Source organism: Diachasmimorpha longicaudata, chromosome 5 (genome assembly GCF_034640455.1).
Source record: "Diachasmimorpha longicaudata isolate KC_UGA_2023 chromosome 5, iyDiaLong2, whole genome shotgun sequence".
NCBI classification, from domain to species: domain Eukaryota; kingdom Metazoa; phylum Arthropoda; class Insecta; order Hymenoptera; family Braconidae; genus Diachasmimorpha; species Diachasmimorpha longicaudata.
In genome coordinates, this window is record NC_087229.1 from 43,494 (window position 1) to 67,948 (window position 24,455).

The 24,455-nt window shown below is 33.8% G+C and overlaps 4 protein-coding genes across 13 annotated transcripts; 2 read left to right on the top strand and 2 right to left on the bottom strand.

Annotated features, from left to right (window-relative positions):
* Positions 1-762: 762 nt before the first annotated feature.
* Positions 763-3,622, top strand: LOC135162785 (actin maturation protease). Of its 2 annotated transcripts, none has more exons than XM_064121629.1 (4): positions 763-923; positions 1,585-1,971; positions 2,059-2,391; positions 2,486-3,622. In XM_064121629.1, exons 2-4 carry the CDS (start codon positions 1,745-1,747, stop codon positions 2,685-2,687), a joined length of 762 nt encoding a protein of 253 aa, XP_063977699.1. In that variant the 5' UTR covers positions 763-923; positions 1,585-1,744; the 3' UTR covers positions 2,688-3,622. The 2 variants fall into 2 exon arrangements, with proteins under 2 accessions (XP_063977699.1, XP_063977698.1); XM_064121628.1 differs by lacking the exon at positions 763-923 and adding an exon at positions 930-1,329.
* An 834-nt stretch (positions 3,623-4,456) lies between these two features.
* LOC135162782 (phosphofurin acidic cluster sorting protein 2) lies at positions 4,457-13,435 on the bottom strand. 4 transcript variants are annotated; one of them, XM_064121621.1, is made up of 11 exons: positions 13,089-13,435; positions 11,501-11,804; positions 11,149-11,436; positions 10,890-10,989; positions 10,642-10,797; positions 10,060-10,167; positions 8,412-8,686; positions 7,780-8,333; positions 7,268-7,665; positions 7,093-7,206; positions 4,457-6,986 (listed from the first exon to the last, which is right to left on the bottom strand). In XM_064121621.1, exons 1-11 carry the CDS (start codon positions 13,190-13,192, stop codon positions 6,856-6,858), a joined length of 2,532 nt encoding a protein of 843 aa, XP_063977691.1. In that variant the 5' UTR covers positions 13,193-13,435; the 3' UTR covers positions 4,457-6,855. The 4 variants fall into 4 exon arrangements, with proteins under 4 accessions (XP_063977691.1, XP_063977690.1, XP_063977693.1 ...); XM_064121620.1 differs by having other exon boundaries at positions 10,060-10,170; XM_064121623.1 differs by lacking the exon at positions 13,089-13,435 and adding an exon at positions 11,957-12,248 and having other exon boundaries at positions 10,060-10,170.
* A 122-nt stretch (positions 13,436-13,557) lies between these two features.
* On the bottom strand, positions 13,558-15,390 carry Yif1 (Yip1-interacting factor 1). The gene is made up of 4 exons (XM_064121627.1): positions 15,158-15,390; positions 14,818-14,906; positions 14,371-14,742; positions 13,558-14,297 (listed from the first exon to the last, which is right to left on the bottom strand). Exons 1-4 carry the CDS (start codon positions 15,186-15,188, stop codon positions 13,764-13,766), a joined length of 1,026 nt encoding a protein of 341 aa, XP_063977697.1. The 5' UTR covers positions 15,189-15,390; the 3' UTR covers positions 13,558-13,763.
* A 1,291-nt stretch (positions 15,391-16,681) lies between these two features.
* Positions 16,682-24,328, top strand: LOC135162779 (uncharacterized protein). Of its 6 annotated transcripts, none has more exons than XM_064121613.1 (14): positions 16,702-17,349; positions 17,427-17,589; positions 18,117-18,655; positions 18,741-18,817; positions 18,899-19,233; positions 19,531-19,807; positions 19,888-20,136; positions 20,229-20,653; positions 20,734-22,700; positions 22,789-23,076; positions 23,302-23,378; positions 23,451-23,605; positions 23,749-23,828; positions 23,905-24,328. In XM_064121613.1, exons 3-14 carry the CDS (start codon positions 18,500-18,502, stop codon positions 24,067-24,069), a joined length of 4,251 nt encoding a protein of 1,416 aa, XP_063977683.1. In that variant the 5' UTR covers positions 16,702-17,349; positions 17,427-17,589; positions 18,117-18,499; the 3' UTR covers positions 24,070-24,328. The 6 variants fall into 6 exon arrangements, with proteins under 6 accessions (XP_063977687.1, XP_063977688.1, XP_063977686.1 ...); XM_064121614.1 differs by having other exon boundaries at positions 17,427-17,549; positions 17,635-18,655; XM_064121616.1 differs by having other exon boundaries at positions 16,691-17,349; positions 17,427-18,655; positions 20,734-22,049.
* Positions 24,329-24,455: the final 127 nt, after the last annotated feature.

A 24,455-nucleotide genomic window follows, 5' to 3' on the forward strand; every position in this document is an offset into this window, starting at 1 on the left:
AGAAAGATTGTTCTTTTTTGTTTAATTTACTGTCCCTTTCCCCATGATTTTCCCACTCATTCCCGCAAATTAGTTAATTATTTGATAATGAAATATAGAATAACCTATTTTTCTATTGATTATGAATAATGGGACACTAGTAATATTCAAAATAATGTAAGTAAATTCATTGATTCACCTACGAATCAAAATTTTTTTTCACGAACGGGCGTTGGAAGGGGGGGGGGGAGATTTGTTTATGATTTGCGATCGCCCACTTTAAATAAAACGCGTCGATGACTCTACCTCTTGGGTGACGTGGAAAGAGTCTCCCTGTAAATACTTTATTAGTGCGAAAATGGAAAATCGTGAGCGAGAATGTATGAAGTGACGAATAGATTCTTAACAAAATCATCATTTATGCTTTCTCTATTCATGTTTTTCTTTATAATTTTCCGATTTGCATGCCAACCATTTTTTGAAAGGAATTGCAAAAAAAATTGAGCACCTTCGCCGAAATTTGAACGCTCCACCGCAGAAATTGCCGAGTGGTGGGGACGAAACGCGCATGAGGGGAAGACGGTGTACAGCGCTGTCGGCGACATCAAAGATTGACAATACCTCCCTAAATCATACCTTAGGTAACTCTGGTAGGACATAACATCTGCTCGGTACGCAACAGCACCGAGCCATCAAAATCGACGGTGGGACTTCCACGGCGGGGGTCATCACTAGTGGGGTCATTCGGCTCCCCAGATCTGAGCCTCTGTTTTAATCAATCCTTCTTCCTCTCAACATGCATGTCCGTCGGTAGTGTGCCCATGCGCGAATAAGTGCACAGCGACACCTGGTGCTTTTTCTTTACGAGATTTGTTTTCCACACATATACATATTACATATACTATTGGAACAGGCGTAAAAATGAAAAGTCTTAAATAGCTATGGTCAGTCTACTTTTAATTTAATTTCAAGGCGCTATTCACTTGTTGAAATTATTGAATAGATGATAGATAATAAATTGCATTGCGTTCTTGAAATGAGGAAAAAATGATGTAACCCAAAAAAATGTGGGATTTGGTGTAACAGTATACTACAATTGAAGAATATACGTTGACGTTTAGTGCCCTGCCCCGTTCAGTATCATTTTACAATACATAAGTCGAATGGATTAGATACGTACAACATCTCTCTATTAAAGTCCCTCCAACAGACGCGACATTCTAAATGACAATAATTGTTGCGTAATTTTAATAGGAGCCCAAGTTATCAGTTTATAAGTAGACTGATGAGTTTATTCAAAGTTAAAAGTGATCAATGTCTACTTTAAACTCTTCCACAAGACTAATCTGAGTAAATATCCTCAATTTTGAAATACAATTACTGATTTATTATTAATTTATTGTGTGATAGTAAGTGTCATTCTTATGTTTCATTTGAGTACGAAAACGTTCATCATATACCAAATGAAACAAGCTGACAGAAGAAACTCTATCATTGCATAATTGATTATGCTGAGTGTGTTATTAATAATATGCTCAACTTAATTAAAATATTTATTGCCACAATTCAGTGTCGAATTTATCCGAATGGACTTTTGTGTTACAGTGTAATGGGGAGATAATCATGTTTGTGTCTTCAAATAGCTCCTTTTTTTACTTTCTTTCTTTTTGATGTGATGTAAAAGAAGAACAACATTACAAAGAGTATTTATTGAAAATTATAATAACAAATTATTATTAGAGCATAGAATATTACCAAGAAAAAAATGCCAGCACCTCCACCACCAATTGCACCGCCACCTCCAAGCCCATCCGAAACATCACTCTGTCAGGATAAAAAAGTTTGTGAATCGAAACATTTTCCGCCTTGGGAAAAAATTACTTTAACATCGGCAGAATCGGAAATTGACATGTTGATAGCGAGAAATGATTTAAAGGATGCCGAAATTACATACTTTTGCCAAGTTGCACCGATTCTACAAGATGGACCACAGTGAGTATATGTTTTTTCATCTAATCATAATACACCTCCTCGAAACCATTGATTCATTTGATGTTTTTTCAATATTATTATTATGAGATGTGGACTTGTTGCACTGGCAATGGCTTCTCAAGAATATACAAAGCCAGTATCAGTTGTACAACTATTGGCAGAAGCACGAGTCAGAGGATTTACCCAACACGGTGAAGTTTACAGTGTTGATTTCATGGCAACCCTTGCGGCTGAATATTTGCCAGATCACAGACCAGATATTCTCATTGATTTACAAACATGTCCAGATACATTAACACATGCACTTGCTAATGGTGCTATGGTACTCATTCCATATGACTCTGATTTCAATCATTCACCTTGTTTGAAAAGAGGACATAAGGCACATTGGACTCTACTTGTTGGATTAATATCTTCGAGGTATTTTGTCTCTTTCCCTCACAACTCTATATAATTATTATCAAGATTATATTTAAAAAACCTATATATTGTATCATTGTAAATTGCATTTCAGACAAGGATATTACGTTCTTTCGCGACATGGAAGATCACGGCATCTAGCTTGTTGGCCACTTCGTGATCTCATTGAAAGTAATGGAAATTTAGAAGAGGAGGGCACAGCAAGACACGCCGGTGGCTATGTAATTCCAAAAGGAGGTGTTGGTGGCCACAGGGGGCTTCGAGGTCGAGCCCTTGCACTACATCCATACGTATGAATACGAAAATGAAAAAAAGGCAAAATCATACTGCTTTACATAGATATACAATCTATCTGTGCCCCCGATGACGCATCTTCAAATTGATAAGCCAAAAATTTACTAATAATTAGACCTAATCCTAAATTATATCAACTTAAACTTAAGTATTTGTTCAGGATCGTTGGCAAAAATAATGACGAATGATAATATTTCTAAATAGCTGCTGGTGTTGGTTTTCAACTCTAAGTATGACTCCTCTTGTTAATATTTATTACGTTATGATCTATATATATTTTAAGATTTTTCATCGAATATTTGAATCCTTTAATCGATCTATTGGATGTTGTGCTGAGCACATTCACATATTATCTGGCCTCACGAATTCTCTTGACTTGAAGTGATACGAGAAATTTTCTATGGAATTTAGTCCCAAAATCACAATTTCCCTGTGATATCAAGTTTAAGAAAAGTCATTTCAACATTTGCCGATTAAACAAGAACAATGATGAGAAATGTACACGCGTGTATACCAATATAGTGATATCTTTATTATCTTATTCATTCTGAACTACAAGGTTTATATTACGATACATCTAACCAACAATTTTCAATTATTTAATTTATATTCATGTTGAATTTATTTTATTCCGTTGTAGGAATATTAATCTTGATGGCGTTCATTTTGCTCCAAAAATGTATTGCTGTTGACATTTCAGAGATATTTTTAGCAATACTATATCATCCCGATATTGAATGTGGTGACAAATCAGAAAAGAAGAAAAAATTAAGCAACTTGTAGAAAAATTTTATTTGCTTAGAATATGAAAAAATAACAACAAAAGCCAAATTGTGAATCTTTAACTTATTTCTTTCTTTACAAATGACATTTTTGTTCAGACAAAATAGTCTCAACATATATGCGGGTAGATATGAAATAAATTGATCAAAAAATATTTTGTATTATCACTTACTTTATTCTATTAGAGAAGTTTGTTTATCATTTTTATTTTCAGGAGCATATTTTTAATACTACCGGCTAATTCCTTTATCATTATCACATTAGCCTTTAAGCTACACTAAGCGATGCAATTGGCAGAATATTAGTATTTAATCATGTACTACTAAAAAGAGATTATAGATTATTCCCTACTTAGTATAGTAAACTTAACTCCCGCTGGGTTACAACAAATTCTCTTATTTCATTCAGCTAATATTACCCGTCATCAACTAATTCTCAAAAAATTTCACCGGGACATTTACTAATTAGAACTTGATTATAACAATGAGATCTAGTTTTACCTTTTGCTGATAAATTTAATAACCAAGCGGGATTTAGCCAAGCTAATTGCACCATCAAACAAATTTTATCCCAATTCCACGAAAATTTCACAACATCTTGGTGATCAAGATTGAAAATATCGTTCATTTTTCTCTGGTAATAAACAAAAAATCCATAAATTTTGATAAATACATTCTGAAATTTAGAGAGCAGTAATAGTGAATGTGTTTTAGACTGAAAAGATCATTTCTTCAAAATTTTCTATAATATTCATATTGCCAAATATCTAAATTATTTTCAAAATTCAAATAAATTGATCGATTCTTATCCTCATATCGCATAAGATTCCGGAATTCTGAATTTTTCGTGAAATCTAGAATTTCATGATTTTTTTATTCCCAAATAGCATTCAGTGCCTTTATCCTGAAAATTAATAATCAATTGTCCATGAAATTTTATGTTTTTTTAACACTGCGAGAGAAATAGATATGAAACAACTACGTGTGCATTGCAATAATACAATCATTTATTCTATTAGATGATATTTACAGCAGAATTGAAAAATGCATCACATTTATATTTCAAGCTCAAAAACATTAATATGAATTATTAATTTTCCCTCCATCAACTTTTTTCCATCCAACTTCACAGTCTTCGTTTGTTTTTTCATATGTTTATGCAATTACCCCTCAATTAACAGTATTGATATTATTTCCTCTAGAATAGACCGTATTTAATAACAATTCCTTTTGGTTACTTTAATAATCAATAGGCTAATTTATTTCTAATTGCCTTTATAGGTAACCTGAGCTTTTTTTTTATTAAACTTATATATTTTAAGTCGAATGGTGACATAATATGTACTTGTTCATGAAAAACAGAGACAAAACTTTACATATTGCAATGAAAAATAGTCATGAAGTGTAGCCATAAGCTCAGGAGACTGTTTGCGATAGGACCTCATTCAACTATAAAGAAATAATATTTGACATTTAAATATTACGCATTTAAAAGTACGTATCACCTTTAGATATCCAATATCTTCTTTTCTTACTCATACAAACAATAAGGAGTTGAAGTAAATTTGTTCCTGTTCTTAAATTCTATCGAGAATTCTCCACCGATATTTGGCAAGTAATGTTTTCTACTACCGCATATATTGTTTACAGCGACATGTTATTTTCATTATTTCCACGCATAGTAATGTTGAAATTTGCACAAATGTTCTTTTATGTAATAAGAGTGTAATTGATTAATATTCCCGTGATATGCAAGTTTGATTTTTAATTTGAATCGTAATAATGATGAAACTTGAAAGTCACTAGTCGCAGAGGCATCCATTGAAATCTTATCCAACGTAATAGCCTGTATTTTTTTTCCTTTTAATGATTTTCAAATAATACAATTGCGACCATGTCATTTACATAATTTTTTTATTGTACAATTGGGCTAATTTAGTCTGCGGCGTATATACTTTTAAAAATAATAACAATAAAACATAAAAAATCAGATTGTGAAAACTAAGCATGAAGTGCATGATGATTAAAATATATTGATCGATTTTATGGATCGCTTCGCTATCAGGAGTTTCAAGACGCAATCATGGGTCATCGCTTATTACAATTTCTAATATGACACTAGTTGAGGAATAAATTTTTTAAGGATAATGTTGATTATGAATTGACCGAAATTGGTTTACCATAGCCAAGCCATTTTAATTGAACTCCTAATTTTGCAAAAACGCAAAGATACTTTGTCAGTTCCTCCTTATAAGCACAGAAAAGACATGTTATAGTGCGAACAATTTGAAGTCCTTGTATACACATAGTCATTCACGAGACAAGTCGTTAATTATTGTAAGCAGTGAAATGGGTCTGCCTCTCATCGCCATTTATTATTAATCTTCATAATACTTCTATTACTAAACTTCATCCCTCGACAATGGAGCTAATGCGCAAATAAAATCGTATCTGCAGTAGTAAGATAGGCATTAGCAACTCAAAAAAAACCTGTACCCGGTCAATGTAATACACTCGAAATAATTTTCAAATTAAATGCGGAGATCTAGGAAAATAACAGAATAGCGCAAATTAATTAATTTATAATTACATGAAAAATTGACAGTTTTCATTGAGGACTAGAATCAATTGCGGCGTTATAGCCACCTACATGGTGAAAACAAAGTTCAGTAGCAATATTCGCAAAATTACATATAGTACGATTGTACTCATGGGAATTTTAGATGTAAAAATTGATTGAGAAAAATTAAAATTCAATATGATTTATGAACCTAAAATAAGCGCATGTTTAATTCAACAAGAAGCAATAGGAGGTTCAACTACTTAAGAATTGATTAAAAATGTGAACAGAGATTAAATATTATATTTTAATAATATTTCCGCGGTAATCTCAAATTATACATAGCCAGTATTTATCGGTAATATGTTATGGTTTCAATAATTTTTTGTTTTCCATTTCTATAGTTAACGTTGATCCGTAAAAAAATTCCTTTTACTCCTTCTTCTAAATTTGCATCCACGCATAAGTATATTTTTCGTAATTCAAGATCGATTGTGTTGAAATTGTGACGTCACACAAAGAGAGAGAGAAAGAAATTCGACCATTTACGAAACTATTTTATTCCATTAATTTATTTGACAAAAAATTTAAAGCAAAGTATTAGATTGAATGCTTTGAAAGAAACAGGAACGAAGCATAAATAATAACCACTCATAAATACTTATATACCGTAACGCAATGAATGAACGATGCAACGTTTCTTAATTTATCAGCCTGGGCCTTCGTATACCAATTATGTAACAAATATTTCTAAACTCTAAATAAGTTAATGAAATAATTATGTTTCTCTTTGTGCTTTTCAATATACGAAGTTTCGGAAATTTTCTTTTACGTAAAATTAGTAGTTTGTTGTTGACTGTAAACTAACATGGAAACTGGAAAGTTTTTAATATGCGTCTGCCATTGTGCTGAGAGTTGGAAGAATTTAACTCCATACCACTCAGTTCCATCGATTGTCACTACATAAATTTAAAAAGAATATATACATATGGAGATATATATTTATATGTATAGTCATATTTCCGAGTGTAATTACTTTATCTACAGACTTGACTAAGAACTTACCTCTCAAAGGAATATGGGTTTTTGCCGAACAAATTAATCTAGTGACACCATCCACTGTTTGATTCTTTGGCTCATTTTCTTTCTCTTTTTCTTTCTTCTTGCCCAATCGCATGACTAAAAACAAAAATAATATAAAGTTAATTTGTATTTAAAGGAGAAAATATTTTCAACATACTTTTTTGTTTCTTCTCTTTAGTTGTGTAATTCATTGACAGATATTGTCCAGGATTTTCTCCCACATTTGGTAACCTTTGAACGTGAAGTGCACGAAAGGCCTGTCGCAACGTACATTTTCCTTTGTCTCCTAAAGTAGACTTGCTCCAGTAATCCAACTGTAATTCAACTGGTTCCCACCCATCACGTGGCTGGCTCACATTTGGACTACTGGGTGGCGTTAATCTTCCAGGAGGTGGCACAATTGAAAGGCACATGGGCGGTAAAGAAGGTGGAGAACCAGACATTGCAATTCCACCTTCGTCAAGATCAACTGAAGCTGAAGCACTGCTTTCAGGGCAACCAACACGTACGTCATTAACAAATGGAATGAATATTTGACTACTGTCATCTGTCTCTCTGTAATTGATAAATAAATTAATAAAAAGCTCATTGGTTAGTATCTATTACTGGTGTTATTATTATATCATTATCCATTTAATTATTAATCAATTAATTAATAAGTTTGTTCACCTATATGTTACCATTGCTTCAGCAATTGGTAATAAGAGCGTCGGGCCCACATTAGCAAGATACTCAGAAACTCTAGCTGCTCCTTCCGCAGCCCCTCCGACGTCGCGCTCTAATAGTTCCTTCCATTCATCACCGAATAACATAGAGTACTTGTTGTCAACAGATGCTAGATATTTGGATAATGTATTTGATCCCAGTGGCACAATTAAAAATCTCAAATAATTTTGCCAATCTGGTGGTCGAAAACTCAAAAGATCAACATAGTGTTTCAATATAGCATTAACAAATCCATCACCACCAGCAATGACTATTCTTATTGGAGATGGTGGTTTTGCAGAACTGTTGCAGAACTTTTGTATTCTCGCCATCAGACAGGTAAATGTTGCACGAATGTCTGCAGGTGATGCACTAGTTAATACCCTGATATGACGCTCTTGAAGACGAGCTGCAAGCACAGCACCACCTGCATCTGCCAATGACACAATAGCTATAGATTCCGGCAGACAGTCGTCTGGCAAAACTCGTACCAACTGCTCTACCAATGCCTTTCTCGGCTGAAATAATGGAAATTGTATTCATCATTTATCAGTCCAATGAATTGATTATCTTTCAATTTAAAATAATAAACTAACTTCCAAACTATTCAATTCCATCGGAGGTTTTAGATCAACACTGAGACTATGCTTTTTAGACTTGTTACCCCCTGGGGTTCCTCGATCCCTGGCAAAAAGCCGACCTTTTCTATCATTATTTTCGTTTTTGCTAACATGCTGTCCTTCAGACTTTGGAGGCGAACCTGTCACTGCGCTTGGCCCATCGTATGCCTCATAATCCGTCCAATTTTCTGGATGTGAGTCACTGTCTGCACGTCTTGAGCTGTCATCACTCTGTCTATCGGCACATCTTTCTGTAATATGCTTCATGTCAAGTAATAATCTCTAATGATGACAAGAATATAGGTTTCGGCTATATCAAAGATGGCTCCGTTTTTCAATTATTAATACACCAAGGAGATGTCAATGCATTAATATATATTTATGATTATTTATTTCAATAAAACGATTCTAAAGGCATTAATCTAATGTCAAACCTACTTGGTTTAATTTAAGTACACTAAAACATTAAGTAATTAAACTTGGGAAGAAAGAAAAACAATCACTTACATAATAACGAATAGAATACAGTCTAACGTTACGAATACATTACTGAATTTGATAGATAAACAAATACCAATAAATACATAGAGTGAAAAAGAGCATACGTACGTTTGTAAGTAGAGATATAGAGACTTCAGTTTCATACATAACTTTCTTTGTCAGTTAGTGTTTTTTTTCTTAGTTTGTTTTTTGGGAAAATCATTCATTACGTTTAATTGATGATGCGATTCTTAAAGTCACTTAGTGTGTATATGTTCTAAAAAGAAAATAAAGCAAAAGAAAACAATCCAAATGGAACCTAATGCATGCTGACAAATTCTGTGCTCAGCGAATACGACAGGTAACTATAGATGAATATTATTTCATGAAAAAAATTAAAAAGAAACATAAAACAAAAAAGTTTGAAACGCAAAGACGGGCTTCCAGGGAACGAAAAGAAAAATATATTTTGATAAATATTTTACAATAATATTATACAGAGATTCTTTTTCTTTCTTCAATAATTAGAATGAAGAAAATGAACTAAGCCTTTTTGAATATCACCCTTTTGAAACCACATAACAGTTAGAAACGATAAGAAGATTTCATAGTTAAAAGCACAAATGATTGACTTGATAATAGCGAAAAAAAAACAATTGAATATACAAGGATAAACGTAGTTGTCTCCTGCCAGGACAATTCAGGCATTGGAGATTCGTCAACAACCGTGAAAATGTAACTGTTTTTGGAACGATATAACTTTTCTTTAGAAAAAAAAAGCAATGCAATAAAATTGTCGAAATTTACCACTCAAACTGAATATTGAGTCAAGAATTATACCATGTGTTATTCCATTGAGTTATAGATGATGATAAAAATGGGATTATGATTATACTTTGCGGATGATGAAAAAAAAATACATATATATATTAATAAATATATATATATATCATATTTTTTTTTCCTGAGAGAGAGAGCGAGAGAGAGAGAGAGAAAAAAAAAATACTGTGATAAAAGAAGAATGGAGCATTAGCTGGAATATTGGTGCCCATGCTTATAATCGAATGACAGTTTCCAAACTGTCAATTAATCTCATCCTCGATTTAATATTTATTCACTTATTTATTCTTTCACAATTATATACCTGGTGTAGTGTGTCCAACACGTGACTTCTCTTTAATAGACTGTCCAGTTGTTGGCTGTGATACTGTAGTAATTTGCGTTGAGTTCGTTCCACTCTCCTCCTTGGTAACTACTATCGAATCGTACCATGCAACAGTGCAAAGCCAATCCCACTTTATTTTATTAATTATTTTTCCATGAATTGAAAAACATTTTTGATGTTTATTAATCCGTTTCATCTATCCAATTCAACCGAAAAAGTCAAGAGGATGGGCGGGAGGGGGGAGGGGGACGAAAATATGTATAAACAATATGATGCACTAAGTTTTGTCAGTCATTTGTTTTCATTGTTTATTATTACCATAATTATTATCATTATTATTATTGTAATTATTATGAGTTTCTTTAGATATAAATCAATGGAGTCAAATCATGCTTAAATATTTTGAAATGTTCTGGAAGAAAATGAAATGATATGCAAAAATAATAATAAATAGATAAAAAAAAATTGTAGGCCGGCTGTTGTCAATAACGTGCCTCAAATTCTACAAAATACGAGCGGAGCTGTTCTGGGCGGACGTTACATTGAAAAACTAAAACTCACCTGAGTTGGAAGGCGCCAAGAGAGATCGACTAGAACTGAAGAATGGTCGGAGAGAAGGTTTTGGTGTACTACTCACAGACATTGTGTCTAATTCTGGACCACTGTCCGATAAATCTTCCAACTCATCAAAAAGTTCTTCAATTTCCATATCTCCGCCTATAGATGATTCATATAAAATTATATACACCGATGAATCGGATATACATGATGAAGATTTGCTTCATTAAAATCATGATCATCTTGTTCACCTGATAACTTTTGACCAATTTCCTCTTGATCATGTTCCAATTCCTCTGATACTCTAAATCGTTTTAATAGAGCAATAAATTTTTGCTTTAAATTTCTTTGCTATAAAAAATGAGGAAATAAAAATTTAATATGTTTACAAATGATTTAATCATGGCATTTATTTGAAAATATGTATGTATGTATGTATGTATGTATATATGTATGTATGGTGTGTATATAATATCGTATATGGATATATATTTATGAATATTTACTTACCCTTGCATTAGCAGGCATTTTCGAGCGACTTTTTCGTCGGTGTACCTCGAGCGTGGGTTCAGAATCACTACCTTCAACTTCAGCCTCTGAACTAAATTCTTCCTCATCGTCACTGTACTCAGGACACAGTCGTTCACTTGCATCATTTATCAGTCTTTTATCCTGATCAACTGGCTGCGAGCAAAGTGCAACTACACTGATTTTAGCTAATACCACTGATGATCCACCATATTTTTCTGCTTTATCAGAGACAAGTTCTAATTCAAGATCCATTTGTTTCTGCAATACCTGATGGTACAAACAATTTTTTCATCATCATTTAATAAAAAATTAAGTAATACGTGTGCAATACCTGTGCCATGTTAATAACACCCTCAGCCAGGGTCTTGAATCCTAGCATCGTTCGATTTTTATATCTTTTTCTCCTCTGCAATAGAATTAGCAGTTTATTGCCATCTCTCTTGAGAAAATGTGGATATTGCAGAGCAAATTGTAATTCTAGTTCTGTGTCAAGCATTCCACCAGATGGTATTGACATTTCATTAGAACGCAATGTTCTCTTCGAACTTTGCATTTTTACGGCAATACTGATAGAAGCTAAATCAGCACCCAAAGGCCGGAGTGTCACAAGTCTCGTCAATGTCAATGTGCATAACCTTAAAAAACCAATGGATTATTCATATGTAAATAGACACATAGATATAGACGACTAACATTCCAAATATGGTCTACAAATAGCAAATACGAAATCATCAATTACATAGTTCAAACATAATTTTAGCTTAACTGGATATTGCTTTCAAATTACCATTTCATAATGGTCAAAAGCCGTCTTTATAGTATATTTCGATATAAGGGCCGAAAAGTAGTCTTTGACTCGCGTTTGTAACAGTTATAGCACGAACTGAAGCTGAGTGCTATAATTCCATGAAGTAAAAACTGCTTTTTCACGAGTATCGAATTATTATTGTAATAATAGGTAACTACTTTAGTTAGCCCTGCGGAGGTATATTATGTCCCTATCGTTAATTAGTTCTTCACAACTCCACAAACTAATATTATTATTATTAGATTTTATCCCACCCCCTGTATAACCCCCTTGTTCCCATGTATACTGAATGTTTGTAGGAAAATAATGAATAAGCGTGCCAAAAAAACGAATTATCTGTTCCCACAGCATAACGGAAATTTTCATACAATAAGGAAATTTCGACGTCTCAAGGTTTGGACAATAGATAATTTTAGATTTTTAGATGAACTGTTTAACGTTTAACTAGTTTAATTTAAACGAGTGGTAAGAAAATATATCTCGTTAAAAGAGTATTCTTAATGAATATTTAATAGTTTCAATAACTGAGAATAATTGAGATTGACAATTGTTACTGTCTTATCGGATTATTCTTTAATTAACAAACAATGGCGCAAATGTAAACATAGATGACAGGCTTTTCTCTCTGATAGAGGAAAAGAATCAATTGAAATCAGTCAGTCATAAAAATAATCATCGATTCAATGTTGTATGATTATCCATAAAAGAACATCAGAAATAAATGTGCGATAATGATAATTCAATTTATTTGTTAAAAGCAACATAAACGGTAAAACTATTGTAATATTTTGATGTATGAATATTTCCGGAGAAAAAACATTGAGTAAATATGGGTAATAAATATTAGTAGGTGCACAGACAGTGGAGTTATTGTGTTTATATGAGAAATTCATAGATATGCCATCATCACACAATTGCGATGATCTATTAAATTTCATAAATTTCAACAAATATTTTTTTCTCTCCTTTGATAACTTATAAATTATTTTTCCTTTAACGGCATCCATTGTGCTTTATCTCTAGAGTTTTTCCTAGTAACCGAAATAATGATCAACTGTTTATCAATTACTATTGTTATTCCAGCAGTAGGAAAAATAAATAATCTATTTACCTTGGTATACAATTAGGAGGTGTACGATCAACTTCCCAAGTAGCAAATAATTTCATTGGCACAGGCCGGTTAGCCAGGGCCGTCACTTTGGTCCGCTCCGCCATTATTCAACCACAAACACGGCGCACACAGAACTCACTTTCTATTTGTTGTATGAAGACTGACTAACAACAATAATATTAGAGGCACCACGCCCACGCGTCCAACACACACTGCCGCTGTTAACGTTAGCCAACTGCAGCTAAACTGATTTTCAACTGCAAATCTTTAGTGTGGAGAATAATGACATATGAAAATACGAATACTGTGAAGCTCTTGATGCTACAATATGTATCTGAGCATGGTATATAGAATATAGCCTTTTTTTTTTCAGAGTTCTGTATATGTGGTGACGATACGATAGTAGAAGGCGCGCGCATCAAATAATATAGGTGCAATGACATTTTGAATATTGAAAATAAAGGTATAATTCATTTTTCATTTTCAATATTTTTATTTTACAAAAATGCACAATAGTCGACAGTCGATATTTTAATGTTTTCATATTTTTTGTTTTCATAAATTATTACATATAATTTTTATCTTTTGTCACAAGCTTTTGTGACATACCGTTATTTTGAATGAGATTTTACAAATTAGGAAGAGATAAAGAAAACAAATAAAAAAATTAATGTCTCACTGAATGAGATGATAGGATAGCCACCACATGAGAAAAGGTTGAAGCGATGCAACAAACAGAATAAAGTAGAGTCTTCGTTTATTACCAGTTGCAGTATATGATGTGTGTCCCTCGGGTATGACTCGTAGTTTAAGAGATCTTATGAGGAAAAATGCTAGTGATATGCTGTAGTATATAAGGACAATGTAATAACCAAATCGGCGAAATATTAGTGATAATAATAAAGCAGCATTGATTCCAACGTATTTGTAGCCACAATATGCTACTAGATCGAAAGTCCGTAGACTTGTTTCAAGATTCATAACGTAAAGTGTTATGGTGTGGACGAGAAGCTCTATTAAACCCCAAGCTAATGCTGAACTGGCAATTACTCCAAGTTGCTCTGGACTGAAACGTTCTTGTGTTCCAAGAGAGAATCCTGCCATCACCACGTACGTCAAAAATGCCATAGTTGGAATATACATGTCAGGAGCATTTTTTTCATAACGCGGTTGAAGGGGAACATCTTGCTCGTATTTCACCGACCAATCCTTGGAAAAATTCACACAATTTATTAATAAAATTATACTTATAAAATATAAACTTTTATTTTCACTCACTTACTTTTTGGGTGAATGGAAAAATCAGGAGTGCTAATTTTACAAAAACATAATCAGTGTCAACAGCAAAGTAGTATTTGAGTGCGGTAATGGGAACATATTTTTCAAATTGCTGTTTGCCAGTTCCAACAAGTGCATCTCCATACTTCATAGCCATATTTGTTACAAGGGGCTCATTGAGAAGTTGTGTCGCAAATTGAGGTCCAGAGAATCCAGTATCTGGTGACGGTAAATTGGGAGGGGGATATGGTGACTGGAGAGAACTTTGTCTTTGCGATGATAACGATGGGGTCGATGGATTGAAACCATACGTTGTTGCTCCGGATGATTCAGGCATGTTAAAGCCATATTCTGGTAGACCATTGTTTGCACTGACCTGTATTAAATCATATTTCATTGGATTATTCACATTTATTTTTCTTGCAAAATATGCTAATTTTTATGTTTTTACCTGTTGACTATATACATAAGGCTTATGTGGCAGCTGGGAAAATGAAGGAGATGTGCCTACTGATGGGTCTACGATTCTTTTTGGTTTTCCTATTAAGAATAATTTTTTATTATTATTATTGTTATTATTACTACTACTACTCTACATGCTCATCATCTTCTGGAGTACAATATCTGATAATGTCAAGAGGAAATAATATTATAACCTCAAAACGCATGTCCACAAAATGATCTTGCATCGATAGAAATTTATCAGGCGGAATAAATAGTCGGTCAAATCCAATATATAGTAGCCAGTATTACGAGGTTCATTATATGACACTTGATATTAATTTACTTACCCCTGCGTGCTCCTGAGTGATTGTAATTCATAATTTTTTCGTATTTCCGTATTCTTCAAACAACTCAGAGATTCACTGAGCCAACTCTAAAATATTATCGCCTGGTACTAATGGACTAATTAGAAATCTTCCTTGTTCACAGCTGAAAATTTACAAATTCACTCAAATTTTAGAAAAATGAGTCAATTTACACGTCGCCATGTCCATATTTCGATAGTCATTCATTGCAATTGTAATACTAGTGGTACCAACATATCAATAACATGAATTTGAAAATTTTTCATTTTTCATTTCAATAGGTTTGCAGTTTAACGATACAGAAAGATTAAAATTTTGTTTGCCCTTTCGAATCGATAAGTAGCCCCAATAAAAGTCCAATAAGATAATTACAAGAAACTGGCGATAACAGTTATATCGATGTAAATGAGTTATTGAAATGTATGGTTATATTGTCTTTCCCATTAATAAATTTATGGCGAGCTACCGAATGGATTTTGCAATATACTTCTTCCTAATAATTTATATCTTTTAAGAATATATATAAATCTATATGGTCAAAATGAAGAGAAACATCTAATTATTTAATTAAGGAATTTTTATTTGTTTCTTTCCATGATTTTCTCTATTTCATTCAATTGTCTGTGGTAGAGGACATCAAGTTTAAAGTTTATAGATAAAGATAACGAACTCCATTTCAATACCATGCGTTATAGTGATACAAGGAATATTTTTTCGAAATTCCAAGTTCATATTTCTATTTTTACACAGGTGAAACAACGACTTACGATTTGAACTGGAAAATAAACGACACAATATCAAGGAAACTTTGTATTGGCGAGTATATATGTTTTATTTGACTGCGATAAAGAACATTCGATGAAAATTTTCATATGTAAACAACCGCAATTTGTAAGAACAGACATAGAGCTTTTCATGGATCGAGAAAAGGTGTTGAAAATTAAAATTAAAAAAAAAAAACAAAAGTCGATTGGCTAGTCTTACAGATATTCGTAAAAAATTTTTTTCCGAAAAATAATAAATCTATCCATTAATCGTGGAGATATTTATGGTAAACCATTGACAAACAAATCGCCTTTTTGACGATAAATATCCCACCTATTGAGTTTGCCCCTATTAAAACCTATAATCTGTCAAAATTTCAGATTTTTGTCATTTTTTAAAATCAATTTATCGTTGCATTTTCTAAAAATTGCCATGACCCGGAAACTTGGTATTTTTGCATTTTGAGCCATTCAACATCGTTTCCACTGAAAATTGAAGAATCTGTAAAAATTACAAATCACAATGGTTCCTTTCGAAAGTGAAAAGCAATGATATCTCAAAAACATTTCAATGTAACATATATTGTAGTAAATATTGTATGATATTATAAGAAAGAAATAAATAAAATAAATTCATTCTATTAAAAAAATGGCTTTTCTCCAACGATTCAAGAAAAGCTTATTGATATTGCCATAGCATATTATATTATCAGGTGCACTGAGCTAATAAATGAATGAATCTAGAAAATATTTTTTTGGGTGATGGCGAAGAAATATTTTTAGAAATAAATAAATTATTGTTCACTTTGATGGTATTTGCGGTATTTAAAGACAATAAATTTTTCGAAATGCCTAACAATACAGCGAAACAAGAGACATTGCGACATTGATTCAAAAAAATATTGCTTTGGTACGATTGGAAGAAATATCTCTCTGATTTTCACTCATTATTTCTCTCAGTGTAATACAAACCTGATTTGACGAATGTAGCTTTTATTACATTCGCCTTTATAAAATAAAACGAACAATTTTTCATGTCTTTGGGCCCACAACCTCTGATTTAATAGAATAATCGAATTTTGACAGAAAATCATTGTCTCGTTGAAGGCGAAAGAGAGATGAACATATTGTGACCTGAGCCTTCCTATGGACAAGGAGTTGTGGTCTCCCATAGCAACCTTGCATTAAACCAGGCACTGCGCTGCGGAGAGAACAACACACCTTCCACTGTCCTAAGATGTAAACCTATTTGCTATTCGCAATTTCTACTTGACTTGAACCTCTGTTTCATTTGCTCCCAAAGTCCTGATGAAAAACTTGAACAAATGGTCAACAAATTGGACGAGAAAAATACTCTAAAAAGCATAATTTATAATGAACAGCTCAAAAATTAATGATTTTATCATCTCTGTAAGTACTTGAACAACTTATTCATTCTCCTGGAATAACTATAGAGCAACTTTTTATTTGATTGTTTACATTTCCAGTGTGCATTAGATATAAAGGAGAAGAGAAAGAAACAGGTCATGTCAATGGTGATTGGCAGAATGAATCAATGATTCAATTCTTGAGAATAACGATTTCCAGTCATCGCGGGTCAGATTGAAGAGGTAGCAAACACGTGCACGTGGATATACATGTATATCAAGAGTATGTAAACGTCTATTGTCAACATTCATTATGATAATTCTATAGGTAGCTGTTCGTTTCATCCGAAGGGATTCACATTTGAATTATCATTTATAATAATTCAAGAGAAATAATGAATAGGCATGAATTGTTAAATTTAAAGAGGAAAAAGTTGAAAAGATGCATTAAGAAATACAGGTCAAGATAGTGCAAGGTGTTGAATATAAATGATAACAGTGGAATTTCGATGGCGTGACAAGTGACGACAAGAAATTTCAAATCGCGGACAGCGGTTTGAAAGAGGTCTACAATTGCGGAAAATTACATTATATTTCATATTTGTGACTGCACAATTTAAAAGAAAAAAAAAAGAAAGATGATTTGTTGTGTAACATCAATTTATTTTGCAATAAATTACAAATGTTTTCATTATACATGGAGATTTTGAAAAAACTAAATTTGCGTAAAAGAGAAGCAATAAATTTGTACTGTTAAAGGCGATCTTAATACGTGACGTGTTGACCTTGTCGTGCTCTCGGCTATTACAGACGATACCTCTAGGATTTTTGATCGTTAGCCAGTTGTTGTGACCCAGTGGTTACCATAGCATCTCAGTGACCTGGTCAATCTATAACCACGTGGTCAGTAAGGAAAGCTGCTAGATTTGATCATTCTACCATGGGAGCAAGATTGTGTGCTACACGGGAGTGGAGAAATCCAATCGTCAAATCTTGATTGGCCCGGTTTTCGAAATGGAGACGAAATGAGGTCGGAAATGATATAATAATAGTTTCTTCAATTTCTACTTGTTGTGGAAAGATTTGGTCAAGGAGGTGGCCCACAATCAGAATGAATGGGTGACAGCAGTGCCACAACCAAAAGCCCTGAGGAAGTTTGGGTTTGAGGTGTGAGACAGAGGTGTGAGATTGGAATGGATACGAAGACACCACTGATACCGCTGAAGCATCAGGAGAAGAGACAATACAAAAAACAAGAGATAATTGCTGAACATTTGTCTCTACCACCTCTGGCTACGGCTCAATACTCGAATGCTGAACGTCAGAGGCCAAGCACAGATAATAAAAAGGTATTTAGGAATGATGGAAAAACTGATCAATTGCATAAAAAAAAATTTCCTTTAATTATCACAACTGTTTTCATCAACTCTCAAGAATTCAGATCCAAATTGGGTGAGTGCTACTCCATATGTAACAAAGAATTTACATCAACAATTGAATAAACCCTACAGGTGAGGAAAAAATGTCATTAATTTCTCATATTATATTTTCCAAAATTTAAATGAAGTCCTAACGAATTAATTTTACTTTAGGGTCCTGCATATCGGTGCTACACCACTTATGCACGCCTGTCAGCAGGGTGAAAGATCCCGAGTTCTTAGACTTCTTAACGAGCAAGGAGATACAGTAAATTATCGTGATCGGACCCTGAGAAATACACTCCATTACTGTATGGATGCAAGTACTTGTGGTGCTGTTGCGTCAGCAGCACCACAACTTGTTAATGCACCAGACGCTGAAGGACATACACCACTTCATTTGGCAGTTATTGCTGGAGATACTCAGCTAGTTGCCGTATTACTTGCCAATGGTGCCAATGTCAATGCTAAAGATCTTGAGGGCCATAGTGTTTTGCATTGGGCAACAGGTAAAAAATTAATTTAAAAAATATATATTATTAATAATAACATTGGTAATGTTTAAGGGAAAGAAAAAATTCAATTTTTTTCATATTGTCATTTGAGGTCAGTGGGTCAGTCCAAACTCGGACAAGAGGACTTTATTAGCATTTGGTATATCACGCGAAAGTTGAATACTTTGAAGAGACTATACACATTCACATTACCAAGATATATATGTATGCATATACATATACATATATATGTCTAGCAACAACAGTGCTAAATAATAAAATATTTGATTAATTGTATAAAATTAATTTCAGTATGTGGAGAGGCCGAGTGCGTGCGTCTAGTATTGGCAGCAGGTGCTAAGCCATCAACACCAGATCTTCGTGGTGGTTCACCACTTCATTATGCAGCCCAGTGTTGTGGGGCTGCAGTAACGGCAGAGCTTTCAGTGCCCAAAAAGGTCGGCTTAAAAGTGCTACATACTTTGTTAGAATTTGGAGCTGATGTTAATGCTAAAGATGAAGATGGTCGTCAACCAATTTTGTGGGCAGCCAGTGCTGGCAGTGTCGAAGCAGTTTTAGCACTTGTCAGGTAATTTCAATGTTAATGTTTTTTTTTCGTTTTCACCAGTCTGGCTGATACAAATTGCATTAATATCCATTTACATACAGAGCTGGAGGGTCGGCAGCGGCCGGGGCTACTGATAAAGATGGCCTTACAGCGCTTCATTGTGCTGCATCTCGTGGACATGCAAGATGTGTTGAAGCACTGGTGAATCTTTGTGGTTTGCAGCCAGACTATGTAGATGATAATGGCTGTTCTGCAGTTCACTATGCTGCGACTCTTGGCCATGCTGATGCAACAGCCCTTCTTTTGCGTCTCGGAGCTGATCCCAATAGACAAGATCGTAAAGGCAGAACGTAAATTAATGTTTTTTATATTTTAATATTTTCTATTTTTTGCCCTTGGCTTCTTTTTTCCGAAATTATTTTCCCATAATTTTTTATCTCAGGCCTGCCCTATGTGCAGCCGCGAAAGGACAGTTAGAAACTCTCAAGATTCTCGCTCAACATGGCGGTTCGCTTCATGCAAGAACTGTTAGAGGAACTGGTGTTGCTCATGAAGCTGTCTTGTCAGGTCGTATTGAATTGATAGAATGGCTAGCAAAAAAAAAACCTAGTACATTGGATGTTGCAACTCATGATGGACGAACACCTCTTCATGTAGCTGCCCTACATGGCTATCTAGATATTTGCAAAGTACTCTTAGATCATGGAGTGAGAATAAATGCGATTTTTCAAACGATAAAGAGTGGCTCGATGACACCACTTGATGCGGCATTGTACAGAGGTCATCGGGACTGTGCTAAGCTCATTCAAATGCATGGTGGTATAACGGCACATCATGTATGGATGCATCGAGAGACACCCAGCAGAGGTATGATTAATTGGGAAGGGTGGGAGGGGAAAAATAAACAGAAAATAAATGTGAAAATTAATTTCATTTTTTTTCAACAGTTTTTGCAGCCAAAGTTAAAATTCAACGGTCAAATTCAACTTCTCCAAGTGACACTGACTCTCGCCATCGTCGTCATCGAAAAGCGGATGTTTATATTGAAGAAAAATGGATTGAACAACGAACTCGTAGACATAATAGTCCGTCAAAAAAAAAACATAAAAGACGTCGAAGCAGTAGAAGTTTCAGTGAAGAGGAAATGCGAATTTCAAAAGAGTCTCGTCGCCAGCGGCGTAGACGTGCCAAAAGTGAATCATCGAGGTATGATGGTACTGGTGTAGAAAGTACTACTACTACGTGTAGAAGAAAGTACTCAAAGCACGAGTATAGTGAATCCTCGAGTGAAACCGATGATGATAGCTCCGATGAAAATGCTATTATCAAACGGGAAATTCATAGAATGGAACGAGGCAATAGTCTCATATCAGGCGATCCAAGTCTCAGTGATGATAGTTTGGAAGTTGTTGTAGTAAAAAAATCAGTGGAAAAAAAATCGGAAAAAATAAAATATTCTGATGGAAAATTAACGAAAAAACCACGAGAAACGTGCAAAGAAATAAGAGCAACCTGCAAAGAAATTCAACGTCGTAGTTCACGAGTAAAATGTAAAGATGAAAAATTAAAATCAATTTCCACTGGGAATACCAAAAGAACAATAGAACATAGGTCATCAGGAGGAGGAGAAGAAGAGAAAGATGGACAAGAAGGAGAGGAGAAAAATTCTGACCCCTCAGTGAAAGAAAAAATGGTCGAATCTGGAGAAAAGATGGAAAAAGATATGACAGATAGTACGAGCCAAGAGACTGTAGAGCATGTAACAGTAACGGCAATAGTTCATAAAGATCAGGCACCGGATACGCCAATAATTGGTGCTGGAACTAAAATTGAAATTAATGAGGAACAAGAGACATCTAAAGATAAGATAAATTATATATTGGAGAAAGCAGATGAGATGCAAAATGCTCTAATGACAAAAGCAGCAGATATGAAAAAAGACGTTGAAGATATTCGTCGACAAAGAAATCAAGAAGCCGTTTCCCCGTTACCTGATGATAACCAATGTACTAAGGATGATAATTTCCCAGCCAAAGGTAGGGAAAAAATGGATAATGTTATGAGCAATTCACCAACAGTTCACTGCCAACAAAAGTTTTCACCGTTACAGAATGAACCAAAGGATAACTATGCAATCAGCAGCCAATCATCTCTGAAAAACAATATACGTGATAATAATAATATTACTGAATCAATTGAAGGAGAACAATCAAAAAAAAATGAAGAAAATAATGACAAAGAGAAACAAGACCAACAGAATATGGTAGTTTCTTTGGTTAATCAAAATAATGATAATGTTAGTGATAATGAATTTATAAAATCCCCTAACGAGAATCAATTTAGCGCTTTCTCCACAAAGATTAGTCATTCAGAAGACCCAAGGGAGGGAAAAAGTACTGGCGAATTAAAGAAAAGTAACGGGCAAGATGTTATTAATGATGAAAAAATGGAAAAAGTTGATAAAGTCACAACCTCTTCAGCCTTGGAGAACATTCAATTGAATGATCAAGATATTGGTGCTTCATCCGAAATAGTGACGAATCAGACCGAATCGGATAAACATAATGATACAGTATCAATTTCATCTAAAGATATGAAAAAATTGACAAATTCTAGACCGTCAACAGCTAAGAGCAAAAGTTCAGGTGATAATTTATTTGGAAATTCAGAACATCGTTCACCCGATCGTAGCGCAATTGTTGCAGTCATTGAGAGTCCGGAGTGGGATGAAGAAGATGAAGAAGTTGTCAAGGAAATTCAGAATGTAGTTGATAACAATACTGAGCTAGAAACAGAACCTGAATATGACGATGAATTGGCTGTTTTAAGAGTTTTGCCAAGTACAAGTGAAGAGGAAACACCGAGAAAGCCAATGAAAATATTGGAAAACACTAAATTGGATGCACTAACTCGTGTCGGTATAACAATTGAAATAAATCATTATCACTAAGAATTAATGATGTATCATGATTAAATGATTATTGGAATTATTCTCTTTCCAGGTGGATAATAAAAACATAAGAATATCAAAGGAACGTCGTGATAGCGGAGGACGTGATAGTGGTATTGAACCAAGTCCTCGTATTTCGAAAATTCCAAAAAGGTCTATAAAATGCTATCCCAATACTGAAAAACACCAGGCACTTAATATGGACACAATTCAACGTGATGTGCAAATTAATTTGCGACGATATCACCTCGAGAGAAAAATATTCTTCCAACTTATGGAATTAAAAAGACTTCAAATACGCCATGGAAGAGCAAATGAACATATTTTAGTAAAACGACAGGTAATTAGCTTGTATTTTTTACTATATTAACAAGGTAGGTAAATGCACATGGGAATAATGTTGTTTCATTCAATTTCATGTGAATTGATCAAAAAGTACTTGCGGGGACTGTTAATACATTTTAAAATCCTGAATGAATATTCATTCTAGATTAGATTCAATCGTTTCATCGTTATCATCCCTTGTATAATTTATATGATTATTATTAATTATTACAATTACTAGGTTGAGAGTTTCAATAAATCTGGAATGTCTGGACCAACCCTGGGAGTAGCTCGATATGATCAGCCATTGACTTTTAGGTTTGTTGAAAGTAACAAAATAAATTATCGCAGCACTGTTAACAAGTTTTCTTCTTTTTCATTATTTTACAGACATTTCGAGGGATATCTATATGAACAATTACGACGCTTACAGAAAAGACCAACAACACCTGATTGGTGCACTGAAGCCAGACAGTGCACCCAAAAAACTCATCGCTGTCATCACGCTACAAGTGCTTATACTTCTCTGCCAATTTATACATATCGTAAGCTTAACAAGGGTTTTTAAAAATTTGAATTAAATTGCACTACAATAATGAAATAATCATTGTAATCATTATGTAGTGGAACCGTGATAATTTCTGAGTAGAACTGATCTGCCTAGTTTGATGATAGATTATAATTGCAGTGGATGGAGGAGGCCAACTGCGAGAGCAACAAAGCACACTTCTTCCGAGGATTGAGAATCGTGGGAAAGGTCAAATGATGGTAAATAACTTGTAATTTTAATAGAAAATCAAAGAGACTCATACAACAATTAACCAAATAATAATAAAAACAATAGGTTGAAGTTAGCAAGGGGGAGGAGAAACAAGTGGTTGCATTGCCAACTGATAAATTGGATCGCACTAAGCGCTACTTTATCACATTTACTGTTAGAGGTGAAGCGCAAAATAGTGAAGTACTCAATACTCCAAAAAACCCACAGAGAAACACAAAAAGCGTGTAATAGTTGTACTTCCAACGACATCAAGTAGAATTCATGTCTATCTCATTGCCTTCATTACATTTCAATTTTGAATATAAAAAGGTAAAAAATGCAACGTCTATTCATAGCTAAAAAATTCTCATATATACGCAATGTTGTTCGAGGTCCTCCTCTTGTCGAGATTTGGGACCAGATATAATAAGTCCTTCACAATATATTACATATTACATATTACATCTGTGTATTTTGATGTAATAAAGAATTAAAGTTGAAAACTGTATTTCGTCTCACATATTTAGCTCTCCCTTCATAATATAATAAATCAAATAAATTTATTGTTTATATATTATAGTGTATCCCCGATTCGAGTCGAAATGAAATTATTAATGTTCTAAAGTGAGCATTTG

What these genes read in the sequence shown, in the direction of transcription:
- LOC135162785 (XM_064121629.1), top strand. Translation starts at nt 1,745, where the DNA reads ATGCCAGCACCTCCACCACCAATTGCACCGCCACCTCCAAGCCCATCC. An exon ending in ATTCTACAAGATGGACCACA is followed by an intron (nt 1,972 to 2,058) that starts GTGAGTATATGT and finishes TATTATTATGAG; the next exon opens with ATGTGGACTTGTTGCACTGG. An exon ending in GTTGGATTAATATCTTCGAG is followed by an intron (nt 2,392 to 2,485) that starts GTATTTTGTCTC and finishes ATTGCATTTCAG; the next exon opens with ACAAGGATATTACGTTCTTT.
- LOC135162782 (XM_064121620.1), bottom strand. Translation starts at nt 13,192, where the DNA reads ATGGCGGAGCGGACCAAAGTGACGGCCCTGGCTAACCGGCCTGTGCCA. An exon ending in CCTCCTAATTGTATACCAAG is followed by an intron (nt 11,805 to 13,088) that starts GTAAATAGATTA and finishes TGGTTTTTTAAG; the next exon opens with GTTATGCACATTGACATTGA. An exon ending in TGTTGGACACACTACACCAG is followed by an intron (nt 8,687 to 10,059) that starts GTATATAATTGT and finishes AGCATATTACAG; the next exon opens with AAAGATGTGCCGATAGACAG.
- Yif1 (XM_064121627.1), bottom strand. Translation starts at nt 15,188, where the DNA reads ATGAATTACAATCACTCAGGAGCACGCAGGG. An exon ending in TCACTCAGGAGCACGCAGGG is followed by an intron (nt 14,907 to 15,157) that starts GTAAGTAAATTA and finishes TATTCTTAATAG; the next exon opens with GAAAACCAAAAAGAATCGTA. An exon ending in TTTTTCCATTCACCCAAAAA is followed by an intron (nt 14,298 to 14,370) that starts GTAAGTGAGTGA and finishes AATTTTTCCAAG; the next exon opens with GATTGGTCGGTGAAATACGA.
- LOC135162779 (XM_064121613.1), top strand. Translation starts at nt 18,500, where the DNA reads ATGGATACGAAGACACCACTGATACCGCTGAAGCATCAGGAGAAGAGA. An exon ending in TGTTTTGCATTGGGCAACAG is followed by an intron (nt 19,234 to 19,530) that starts GTAAAAAATTAA and finishes AATTAATTTCAG; the next exon opens with TATGTGGAGAGGCCGAGTGC. An exon ending in GTGGGAAAGGTCAAATGATG is followed by an intron (nt 23,829 to 23,904) that starts GTAAATAACTTG and finishes TAAAAACAATAG; the next exon opens with GTTGAAGTTAGCAAGGGGGA.